The sequence below is a fragment of the Notolabrus celidotus genome, chromosome 22 (assembly GCF_009762535.1).
Source record: "Notolabrus celidotus isolate fNotCel1 chromosome 22, fNotCel1.pri, whole genome shotgun sequence".
NCBI lineage: Eukaryota > Metazoa > Chordata > Actinopteri > Labriformes > Labridae > Notolabrus > Notolabrus celidotus.
The window spans coordinates 7,708,770-7,721,455 of NC_048293.1; the positions used below are offsets into that span (position 1 = coordinate 7,708,770).

The 12,686-nt window shown below is 40.1% G+C and overlaps 1 protein-coding gene across 1 annotated transcript in view; it reads right to left on the reverse strand.

Annotated features, from left to right (window-relative positions):
• Positions 1-11,913, reverse strand: part of aqr (aquarius intron-binding spliceosomal factor) — a 63,015-nt gene extending 51,102 nt beyond the window's left edge. Inside the window, exons 1-14 of the mRNA XM_034674823.1 lie at positions 11,789-11,913; positions 11,230-11,334; positions 10,506-10,562; positions 9,915-9,955; positions 9,780-9,815; positions 9,551-9,671; positions 9,263-9,403; positions 7,476-7,544; positions 7,232-7,332; positions 7,048-7,124; positions 6,108-6,172; positions 2,925-3,041; positions 2,715-2,828; positions 2,301-2,404 (exon numbers count right to left, since the gene is read on the reverse strand). Coding sequence (XP_034530714.1) covers positions 2,301-2,404; positions 2,715-2,828; positions 2,925-3,041; positions 6,108-6,172; positions 7,048-7,124; positions 7,232-7,332; positions 7,476-7,544; positions 9,263-9,403; positions 9,551-9,671; positions 9,780-9,815; positions 9,915-9,955; positions 10,506-10,562; positions 11,230-11,313 — 1,127 coding nt within the window. The 5' untranslated portion in view covers positions 11,314-11,334; positions 11,789-11,913. The remainder of the gene's footprint in view (positions 1-2,300; positions 2,405-2,714; positions 2,829-2,924; positions 3,042-6,107; positions 6,173-7,047; positions 7,125-7,231; positions 7,333-7,475; positions 7,545-9,262; positions 9,404-9,550; positions 9,672-9,779; positions 9,816-9,914; positions 9,956-10,505; positions 10,563-11,229; positions 11,335-11,788) is intronic.
• Positions 11,914-12,686: the final 773 nt, after the last annotated feature.

The following is a 12,686-nucleotide window of genomic DNA, read 5'->3' on the forward strand; positions in this document are numbered from 1 at the left end:
ACTCTTGCGCTGTCAGCATGTGTGTGTTAAGGGGCCGGGGTGCACTGATGCGACAGGATTATGAAAATCAAAGTGCATCTTCGTCTCGGAGAGCTGAGGCATGGCTCTGTGCATACAGACCTGTTTTAATCAGGTTGACACACTGTGACAAAGGCAGGGTCCCGTACACAACGAAGGACAGGGCCTGGACACATAGTGACAAGCCCTGACAGACACACAGGGTGCTGACTGACTGTAACCGTGTCTGTGCATGCATTCAGCTACTTGCGGCGCCCTGCTTGGGCAGTGGGGTGGCAATTCTGCCGATGTCGCAGTCTGGTGGCCCAGTGGATGACCTGGCATTGGTCATGTGGGCACTACTTCCCTTAGCAACAAAATGAACGCAGGACAACAACTCACTCTGAGTAATGAAGATGACTGGACCAGGTCATGAGTGACAGCCGAGCTACTGGCAGGGTGAGGTAAGGATGGGGACAGAAGAGTAACTGTTTACAGTAAGTTTACTCTGAAGCTTGAAGGTGGTCTTGGCCACTTAAATAACAAGTTAGTTAATCCAAGATGCTACCTCATTACTCTGGTTAGAAGCAAATACTAAGAAAAGATGTTAACTTGCACTCTGTGAGCAAGATATCCGTACAATAACCAAATGAGGCAACAGTTATTTTATTTAAATTCATCAAGGGACATAAATCTAAACCAGCCTGAATAGCTGTCTAAGTCTGTTGAAAAATATTGTTATATTATATATTATATGTTTCTCATATTTTCTTTGATTGTCACAGTATCCAAAAAACCCGAACAATTAAAAGACAAGTGGAATTGATAAAACCTCAACGCCCTTTGCAATGACAGCCCAATACTGAAGAACTAATCCACAGAGCTAATTACACCAATTATTTTGACATCTCCAGTAGTGATGCCGTTCTTCAATTTTTGCTAGCATTCCACAAAGTCTTGCACACCCTTTGATCTTCCAGTCAATTCATTATTTGGCCTGGAATGACACTCAACACGTTTTATGTAACTGAGAGAATTCTGTGAGTGTGTGTGTGAGGAAGAATGGGTGCGTATATGTGTGGGCAGGCTATGCAATAATGCTGCGTTCGTGTGTTTGGGGGACTTAGCGGATAAATTCAGAGCGGCGGGTGACTGGGAGCTTAGCCTGTGGGTAGCGCAGCTGGAATAAACTGGCATTAGCGCGAGTTGTTTGGATGAAAAGTGCCTCGTTAAATCTGATCGGCATATTTGGAGTTACCCAGGAGCTGCTTTGGTGACAGTTGAGAGTGGAGAACAATGCGGTTCCTGCTATATTCAAAACCCTGATTCTGAGGAAAAGAGCAGAGCTCCTAGAAAAACATGAAATGGTTCAGCTAAGTCTTTACCTGATTCAGCTCAGCTCAGCTCGGCTCATAACCCTCTGCCTGACTCAAAGAAACTTAGAGTGGCTTTAAAGCATTTCTAATCCACTTGAGAAGCTTAATAGCGGTGATGAATATACAAAAATCAACAGCAATAAGGAAATTCCTGTTGCTCCAACACGGCACCTCAGAGCAATCAATGACGAATGAAGATTCTTCAAACAAACAGGTGATCAGAAAAATCCTCGGAGGGTCTTAAAGGTTGAAAAAACAACACAGTTTGATGATCTTCTACAAGTTTGGGTCAATAACTTAAACATTTGTATTATGACACCAAATGCCAAGCAAGGTTATAAACCCTGAAGTAATTACAACTGCAAACAAATCACTGCTTTTCTCTGACTTTTCACATGTGTACAAGTTAAAAAAAACACACACAGGCCATTCATCTAAGCGTGGGTGCTTTTGGCTCTTTGGCAAGCTAATATGATCTGACAAACACAGCTGTTCAAAGAGTTTATTCTCAAGCCACTGCAAATCGATTAAATTAATGAGGCGTGCCTCTCTCTCTGGCTGGTACCAGCTGCCTGTTCAAGGGCTCGCTAGCTGCCATTTAGCAGGGAAGTCAGGCAGCAACGGTGCTGCTGATGCTATACTAAAACAAAGACACAGTCTGCATGAGAGGCTGTGATTTTACTGGAGGAAATACAGTCAGGACTAGTCCATGAGGCAGAGGGTTTGAGCCAGCTTCATGTTAGTACAATTACACTTAATAATGTTAGCTTAAACACTTTGGTGCAAGGGCATCTGAGAATGAGCAGTTCACATTTAATATACTCAGACCAGCCATGCTTGCCCTCCCACCACATCCCTCCATCTGTGCACCAAAACTTGCAAGTGCACTTTTTCAATTCATGATTCATTCTTGATGTTTTGATTTACCTGAGATGCCCAAAGTGTTTGGTGAGGGAGTCTCGGGTGTCTACTGCTGCTACGTTGGAGAGAGCAAAGTCTTGCAACTCTGGGAAGTGAGCAAAAGCTGCCCTCTGCAAGACAGAAATGACACAGAGAAATCTGAAATGATCACATTCTGTAAAAACAAGATCATTGCTTTCACAGTTACAATAATAACCATGCAAAAAAGCACATGTCAGTTGCAAAACAATATTGTATTCCTCTCTAATAACATGGAGCAATGTTCTCCAGGTGGAATATTACCGCAAAAAATGTCAATGAAAAACATTGAGAAAGCTTTCAGTGAAAACACAGCAGCAGAATCAAACCTGACAGGACAAAGATGGCTGCTGAAATATGCCATTGCATGTCTGTCTGTCCCCCTGCATGCAAAGTCTTTACCTGCAGGGAGGTGATCCTGTCATAGTGCAGAGTTGTCATCTCCTTCTCCGTCAGGGCAGTTCCTGTCTGGTCACTGATCTCAAAGCCGGTGTAGAACTTCAGCATGTCCAGCAACTGAAGCGATGACACAATAACAAAAGTTACTCTTTGAATAAAAAGGAAACAGAGGTCATTCAAATAGTTTTAACTGTGTGCTGTAGTGGTTGCTACCTGACAGAAGAGGTGTCCCTCTTTCTCTCTGTGGGTGAGGCTGGACAGGTGGCAGCTGACCACCAGATGGGAGTCATCCAACACTGTGTTGAACCAACGCCTTGTGGGCAGCAGGGCCTAGAGTCACAGGATGGCATGTTGTTAGCCCAGCATCTATGCTCCCTCAAAACATCATTGTTCATGTAAGGAATTTGATATGGTATGATCGAACACCTCTCAAGGTCGAAAGAATCAATTCACTTATTAATAACTGCATTTCCCAGCATCTGGACCACAACTGTCCATACATGTTATTGATCCAGTCTATTTTTTTTTTATCGCGAGGTTGTTTTGAAACATGTCAGAGCAGCAACAGCATGAGAGCGCAGGATGTAGGGAAAACAGGGGGGGGTTTATGACAAGGTTTATGTACTACAGCTCTTAATTATTTGCTTGTTGCAGCACATAAACATGACATGAAGACAGCACAGAGGAAACCTGTCAAAACGAGATAACAAGGCTGCTTTGGTAGAAATACAGAAAAGCAATCCTGGACATGTTTGTGAAATGACAGGCGGCACAAGAGAATGACTCGTGCATACAGAAAAAAAAAAAGTTCAATCTATCACATTTTAAAGGCTGAAAGAGAAAATCTTCCCCCAAAAAGGCTGCATTGTGAATATGAAATGGAATACTAAATTGCAAAACATCAACATAATGAAATATGTATTATTCTATTCACAGGAAACTGCTCTTCAAAGACAGCAGGTGCAGCAAATGATTCCTATATAGGGAAAGCAGATTCCTTTATATCTAGCAGCAATCTTTGATCTCAACATAGACCTGACAGGCAGCATGAAACAGGCATGAAAAACGAGGATCTATTTCCCCTGCATTAATTTCCTGGTCGTCATCAGAGAGGGGGGAAGTATGGATTTCAGGCGTATGAGGCTTTGTAAAAGGATAGCGCTGAAGGACAGGAGAGGTCTCCAGAGACCATCAGCTGGCCGGCCACTGGCCGCTGCCAGGAACAGCAAGGCTGACCTGTCAGCAACAGCCAGATGAAATCTATTGAGCTTCTTCACTAGTAACAGGAGATTTGCACAGGCAGCATGAGAGCGTCTCTAATGTGACATTGTGTCTTCACTCTGATAGACAACCTCATTGGCAAGTGTGCTTTTCTGAAGCCTATGTCTACGTCTATTTTTCTTGAAGGATCTCCTTGAAATTAACCTTGATGCTGATAGTAAACAACAGTTCTTCTTCTTTATGAGCTATTTCATCACTTTAAAAGTGCCAAGGCTTTCTCTGTTAACGACATTACTTTTTTATGAATTACAGCTTAAAATATACTCCACTACATGACAACTTGAGCCACTAAATTATTCAATCTGAAACAGAGACTATTTTTGAAAACCAATGCTGTGATGTGGGGTAAACAAATGCTGCGCAGAAGTAAGGGTGTAATGGTAAATGGATACTTCTCAAAACTTTCATTACTCGAACATTGGTTTTATTGAATGTGCCGAATTAGAGACGCCTTTTTGTTTTGACTACTTGCACAAACAGAAAAAAACAAGTTCTAAGTTTTACATGGAAAGTTTTTACAATGCACCAGTTGTTGTCCGTCAGTTTCAGAATGTTAGTCGTCTTGCCAGCAACCAAAACTTGAGTCCAAAATTACCAAACTGTATTTAGGTATGTCAGCCAATCAGGGCAGAGTATCAAGATAATATGGATGGAATGTTGATGTATGGGTTGCTAACAGGTGCCGATATACAACCATACTCTGTCACAGAAAACTCCGAATGTTTTTGAATGATTCTGCATATTGTATTTAAACCATCAGCAACCTCCGGTCTAAAAATATGAGTCCAATGTTGAAGTGTTAAAAGCTGCAGTTCATCGAGAATCCACTTGAGGCTGGCTCCGGAAGTCACATACACATGAATGGGAAAAAGCTGATCTTTACAGCAGAAATAAACATGTTTACAGCCTGGTACAAAAGACAAGTGCAGTCTGGATAGCTCATTTCTCGATCAGCTCACACTGTACAGGGGGTGATTTTTTTTTCTAACGCAGCAATTTCGAAGATATTGAGAATACGAGTCTTCCAATGAGAGGTACAGCTCACTGCAGGAACACTGTAGCTGTTGGCTAGGAGACTCAAACTCCGCCTCTTTACGTCACACTGGCTCCACAGCAGCAATATGGCTGCCGCCGCCGATTGGCCTCAAAACAGCTCTTCAGAAACAGATGGGTGGCGTCATGGATACTACGTCCATTATTTATACAGTCTATGATTTAAACTCATGTCCTAACATGTGCATTACAGTCAAAAAGCTGCAGGTTTATAAAGTTATCATCTGGTCCTGTAAAGAAGTTGACTTAAATGTGTGTTCTCTAATTGTGTTTTTAATTGTCTTCCTGCAACATGCTAGCATTGGATTGCATGAGCTCTCACAAAAACAAATGCTAGGCCACATATTTAAGTTAAACCTAAACCAAATAGGTTTTTTTTTCCATGTTAGTTTCCCCTACTGTGCCAAAAACCTCCCCAAAATCCCAAAATGAGATTCATTCTGACCATGAATTTGGCCAAAAGTAAACTAAAATCTGATTTGACTCAGATTGCTGGATTCATTGCTTGAATTTTTAACCAAAAAATTGCCATTTCGCCTCCATTACTCTATGTATTCTACCTTCAAGACAAGTTCCTTGTGAAAGTAGATACATATTCATACATGCATACATATTAAAAGGGAAGTAAAGGGAACTTGGCCTCAGATCACAACCACTGCATCCAGTAGACACTCTTTACCTCTACACCTAAATGTCAAATCAAAATCTATGGGGCTGAGAATAACCTGCCATCTTCCTCTCAAAGACTACTGTTTCAAAAAGCTGCACAGCTCTGCAGACAGCAGTGACAGAGACGCATTAGATGGAGCTGAGACTCAACATCTATGTGCTGTCTGTTGACCTGAGTTGGCTATAAATGTGAAGGACATGAGGCAAATGAGCTCTGCAGAAGCGGATGTGTACACTGCTTCCTTCATCAGGGCACCATGAGTAAGCAAATACTGTAGCCCTGCACTCATCAAGCGTACATACAAGGTGGAAATGAGCATCTGACTAGTTTGTGTAGAGATAGGGTGCAATGTAATGTAAAGTATAGTAAAAGACTGATGTAATGCGTCTTACCTCCAAATCAATCATGAGCTCTATGAATCTCTCACAGTAATGCACTTTGTCCATAGTTACAGCTCCTATGGAAAAGAAAGCAGGACGGCAGACATGATAATATGATACAAATACAGTATAATGATATACAATATATACAGGGCTGGAAACAGACAGGGAACTAGAAGATAAGGAGGCTCTGCAGTTCTCACCAAGGATAAGAGGACAGCAAACGCATATGGACAACGCCATGGTGTCATGCTGAGTATGTGAGCGTCAGGATGAGACACCGCAATGCCAGCACGACGGCATGCTGGGTCCTCAGCCCTCATTAAGTATGTGAGTGTTTGTGTGCATGCAAGTATGTGTGTGTGTGCACTTAAAGTTGAGGAATGCGGCACGTATTAGAGTGAAGTTGATCCTGCTGGGCTTTAGAGTATAATCTGTTCTGTCAGGTCTGAATTCTACCTAAACACACAAATACACATGTTCTGTTTTTAGCATTCAGGTGGGGGGCCTCTGTGTCGGCCTGCATTACAACACAGTAGTCAGTGCCGGTGGCTGTATGGCAGCTGGAGCACATGCTCCTTCGGCATCTGCACGACTCAGGGGGAAAAAAAGGAGGTAGAAGTGCAAGTAGAAAAGTGATGAAAGAGGGGTAGGAGCTTATTTCATTGAGGCATATGGCCCTACACTGAATGTACGTGCATGATCTGATAGTGTGCATTTCTCTGGAAGAGTCTAAGAGCATTAATTATGCATTGAAAGGTGGAGGCCACATGCAAAGATGTAGTTTTGGGACCAAAGTCACAGAAATAAGCGTGTTAGTTCCTAAATTTCACTCAAAACAGAGATGCGATTCTTTTAATTAAAACATGAACATGTTGCTGATTTGGTTTCATGATGTACACAAAAACGTTATGAAATCCCAAGAGAAGTAGATGTTTTTTCCACTGTTTACCTGCTGGCTGGATCGACATTAGAACTCCAAGGAACTTTTTAATGAGAGCTGAGAGAAAAGTCCTCTCTTTTTTCGCCCTGCGGGTAAAAAATAAAAAATAAAACAAATCAGAAAAGCTTAGACGCAGAAAATAATTTTCTTGTCTGTATAGATCTGAACACGCAAGCATAGAAAATTGTATTACTGCTCAGCTGCGTCAGCGTCCATCTTATCAAATTTCTTCTTGATTAGATTCCAGAACTTCTGCAGCTTTGGGACTTTTTTCAGCTCGTGTTGGAGTCTGGACTGTGAACGTGACAGAAAAAAGGAGCCAGTTTTGTCAAGCATTAGTGTCTGGGCAAGAAGAAATTATCAGACAATGTTGTTATGTAAGGAGGTTCCAATAATCACAAGAAAAACTGAATGAGGATAATAGGATGACTTCTTACTGGTAGGAGGCACATCCACATTGGAAGAGAGATGAGCTGCTGCACCTGCTCTCTGATCAGATCTACCTCCTGGGAGGGAGATGCAAAGAAAGAGAGAGAGGGAGAGAGAGTTGTCAAAAGACAGTGTGTATGACAGATTTTTATTACACTTCCCCCATAATAAAAGTCTGCAACTAAAATATTTAGAGGCCTTTATAGGATACAATCAAAGTGCAGCAGGCTATCACAGCAGATTTTAAAGTGAGACATCTGCAGTGCTTCCCTGTGGTTTAATGCGGCTGTGGATGATACAGATGGGTGGGAGCTGACCCAAGTGGCAGTGCCTAATCTACTACTGCCACCTGGTGGACATTATGAATAACTGACCTTTTTTTAAACACATTCATCATGGGTAACAAGGCATTGTGGCATGTCTTGCATTTTCGGGTAGGGAGCCAGATTTATTTTTTAGGACTGTTTTTAAAGAAAGAACTGTCGAAATGTAAAATCCACAATACCTGTTTTTTGTTTTTGTTTTTTTTCAAGTTTCTTTGAAAAATTGTTGTTTAAAATGTTCATCCACAAAATCAAGGCAGATAATTATTGTTTTCTCATTTTTGACTGTATTTGTGATACTCTATATGGACAAAAGTATTTTTTAATTATTGAACTCAGATGTCTCAATCAGGCCCCTTACCAAGGGCAATCTTCAGCATACATACAAGATATTTTGGACTATGCTTTGTGGTAACAGTTTGGGGAAAGCCCTTTTCAATTCCAACATGACTGTACCCCAGTGCACAAAGCAAGGACTATAAAGACATGGTTTGATGAGTTCTGTGTGGAAGAATCAAGCAGCAACCTCCGGTCTCACAATATGAAGCCTATGTGGAAGTGATAAAAACTGCAGTTCGTCGAGCATCCGCCTTAGGCTGGGGGTAGAAACACCGGAAACCACATACACAACCATTCAAAAAAAGACGTTCCAACACGGCAGTTCAGAAGATATTAAGATTATGAGTTCTGCCCATGTAAGGACATGACTGACTTGACTGACAGGAGGGAACACTGTAGCTGTTGGCGAGGAGGCTCAAAGCCCGCCTCTTTACCTCACACTAGCTTGGCAGAAGTTAGGTTGAGTTCAGCATAACCAATATGTCTCCCACTGACGATTGGCTTCAAAACAGTGCTTCAGAAACAGATGGGTGAAGTCACAGATACTACGTCCATTATTTATACAGCCTTTGGGAAGAACTTAACTGGCCCTGACCTCAACCACATGGAGCACCTTTGAGATGAACTGAAACAGACATTGTGAGCCAAGCCTTCTCGTCGAACATCAGTGCCTGACCTCATAAATGCTCGGCAGAATGAATGTGCATAAATTCCCAAAGAAACACTCCAAAGTCTTGTGGAGAGCCTTCCAAGAAGACTGGAAGCTGCTATAGTTGCAAAAGGGGGGCCTATTCCATATTTAAGTTTATGTATTTGAATACAATGTCATCACAGTCCAATTTATTTTGTCCATATAGTGTATTAGGCAAAGCATCTTAATTATCTTGCGATCAAAGCTATCTCAAATTAGTGACCCTGATTGAATGAAATTGGATACAACTGATGTATTTTTATAAGAAACCAGAAACTGTTATCAAATGATACGCTAATTACTTCTACTAACGTAGGTATTGACATAAAAACAAACATCCTTACAGACTCTATATACAGCAGTACAACACCTTCACATTCCAAGTTACACACAAACAGTACTTCTGAGTCAAGACACTGAAAGTCAATATAGAGGCACTTACCAGACTGTTGAAACAGTGGTCTAGGAAAACCAGCAGCACAGTTTGCTCCTTCAGAGTGAGGCCAGCATCCTCTCCTGCCAACACAGCCTCCATCACACATTTGAAGAAAAAGGGGAAGTGGCTGGGCTCCTTTTTGAAAACCTGATACACACCAATCAAAAGATGTCAATTAGAACTGTCTGTAATTGTAGAGAGGATGAAACTACAGCCTTAAGTCACTCATGTAAACATAGTAAACATAGTCTTGCAAAAATCAGGTTTGCTGAGATATGGTATTGTATGTCCTACCTCCCATGCTGGAACATTCTCCCTGAACTTCTCATTGACGATGCAACAAATGGACATGAGGTAGGCGTTGCTGGACACTTCTGGAGTGTAGTTCACCCACAGGTAGTTTTCAAGATATTGGCTGGAAGGTGGGATATTAAAATATGAATATTAACAACGTCCTGATGTGACTTTTTAAAAATTAATTTGGCTTCAAAATAAAGATTAAAAAGGAAGTGACATATCCTACCTGAACTCAAGCAGCATAATTTTTCTGATGGCAAATCTAAATAATGAAGGGCAGACAATATATGGCAAGAGGTGTTAAAATAATGTGTTGAGTGTGTAAACAGTTTTTTTGTCATATACTCTTTGGATTACTTACTTGGACTTGATAATCTCTTTGTCGTAAACATCTTCCATGACCTAAACGAGCAACAAAGAACACAGAAAAGTGAAAAATATTATGATGACAGTTTTTGGCAAATACACCGAACCCTAATTTAACTGTGTTTGTGTGTTAAAGGGAAATTCATTAGCTGGTATGAGCAGCACCTCAGTTCTTGAAATGTTACTCTAGTAAAGGAAACCATCATAAGACCATTTAGACAGAATCACTTCAACTTTAATTAACTTGTTTATTTGACAGGGACAAATGCATAAACATTGCTTCATAGAGTGTATAAAGGCAATGCTCTGCATACTGGTGTCTAGCCATGGCTGATTTGCAACCCCTGATCCTGATTTTCAAATTAAAACAGAGATGGCCAAGTATTGAATTTAAGATAATACAATCGCTAAAACATCAAATAGGATCAATGCCTGCAATAAAAATATAGGACTTCAAAAAACATACAATCCTTACCAAGACTGTGGATAAATGCAGATGATCAAATACATGGGCTTGAAAAATACTTGCTAAAGTAGGTCAACGACATATGTTATACTTGTGATACTAGTACAGTTCAAGACTCACCTTGGGGTCAAAGGGCAGTTTGTTCTTTGCATGAGGAGCCCAATATTTATTAGCCAACTGAAATGATAAAAAAGAAGAAAAAAAACATATTGGTAAACTTGGCAGTGTGAACATACTTAAGATTTTTGTGCAGCAAGGAAGTTGGTCAATTTTGTGAATTACAGAAAGGTGTATGAGTGGAAAGTAAAAAGTTCAAAAACAGTTGTGTTGTTCTCTAGTTCACATTTATATTTTTATATTTTAATAACAATCAGAGCAGGGGATATTATTAGATGGCCTCTTTTCTATACTTGACATCCTGTGGTCATCCACAGAACAAATCCTGAATAGCAGTGTTACAGGTCTCTCCATATCACACATTTAGCTGTATATCACAAGATCCAGTCAGTTTATTTTATATGCAAATACAGAGTAGGTTCTTAATATTAATTAAATAGTTATTTATTTAAAAGGATAGTACATATGAATTAACCTTTCAGCATAGCATCCATGTAAATATGCCAGAGTTAGCCATAAAACTAATTTCCATCTGCATATGGAGATAAATAACGACAGATAGAGACAATACATTATGATAGCTTACGAATGAAACCTAATAGCAATATAACATGTAAATATACAATAATGGCTGCAGGTTAGACGAACTTTCAGTTTTCATAAAAGCATAATTTGAAAACTTGTTCAAACACCAGGCTGAAACACATGTGTCGGGTACAATGATTACCTGTGTGACATATTCTGCATTGATCTGGGACACAGAAGGCGCTGCAGCCTTTTTAGCGGGGGTTTCTTTCTCCGTGGTAGCCATCTCCAACAGCTACAATGATGACTGTTAGTACAAGAGAAGGGCGTTAAATGTTGTTTTAAAATAAAGGTAACGATTCATTGAGATCTAAAGTCTATCACTTTGGTTGTTTGCACTGAGCTAGTTTCTTGAAGTGGCCACTATACACACAAACAGAGCCTGAAAAGTTAGAAAGCTTCGTCAAAAACCTAAGTTCATCAAGAAACAGTGAAATTGTGCAGACTTTTTTTAAGTCGTGTATGTAAAACTTTCTGATAACATTAACACAATATAGGTTGCGACGTTCTTAAAGATACAGCTTCGGGAATTGGAAAATTAGAAGCTAACCACTAACGTTAGCTGACTCTAATCTGGATTTCCACTGTACGTCAAGCGAATAAAGTATCACTAAGAAGCTAGCTAGGCACCTCCTATTGATGTTACACTCCATATATGTGCCATAATATACGTTATTGTAAAATAATGTAAGCACACCAACCTTAATTTTTACTTTGGCATAAATACAACTGCTGTTAGACCGCGGTTACGCATGTACACAACGAAAACGCGATGTGCGCGACCGACTTCCTGTAAGTGTCCGTCCCCAAAATCGTCCCCAGACACAGAAACATGAGTTCCGTTCCTATGCAAACAACCTCGGCTAATACTCATGTTTCAAACTGTAGTGATATTGATCAATAAAAGGCTGAAATTAACATCTGCGAGCATGAGCAGAATATGCATTTATTACAGAACGCTCATTAACTTATTAAAAAGAAAATAACTTTTTAACAAACTTATAGTGACTTATAAATTATCTTTCATCCTACTAACACAAATGGTGGCCCAAGCAAGTATATTTAATCTGCATTTGACGCTCAATCAAGGAAATTTAAAGCTCAAGCTAGGTTGTCGCTATCTACACCAGTCATAATTTCTGTAGAATGACATGGTAGGCCTACTTTTACTTTATCTGTTGCCCTCGTACAGACATCAATCATAGACATAATAAATTGACAGCAGCTAAGATTAAAATTAGAACAATCTTGCTTATTTGAAATGTAGGTTCAGAGGGCATAAATGGCTATAATTGTCTGTTGTCTTATCATAATTGTCCATAACCTGATAACATTGTTCTCCCTATTTTTTTGTATTCAAAATTCTCCTTTTGTAAACCAACCAAACAGTTTGTGTCCTTTTAACACTTTACTAACTGTTTTCAAATGTACAACCTTATTTAATAGGGGACAATTTGCCTTCAAATTATTTGTTGTCATCATAAAGGAATGCTGCGGATATTACATCAATTCCTGTTTGTCTCAGAATCCCTCTTGTGAATCTGAGTTTCCTTTGACTCACATGTCTGCTGCAATCCTTGTATCCAATTCATCGTGCAA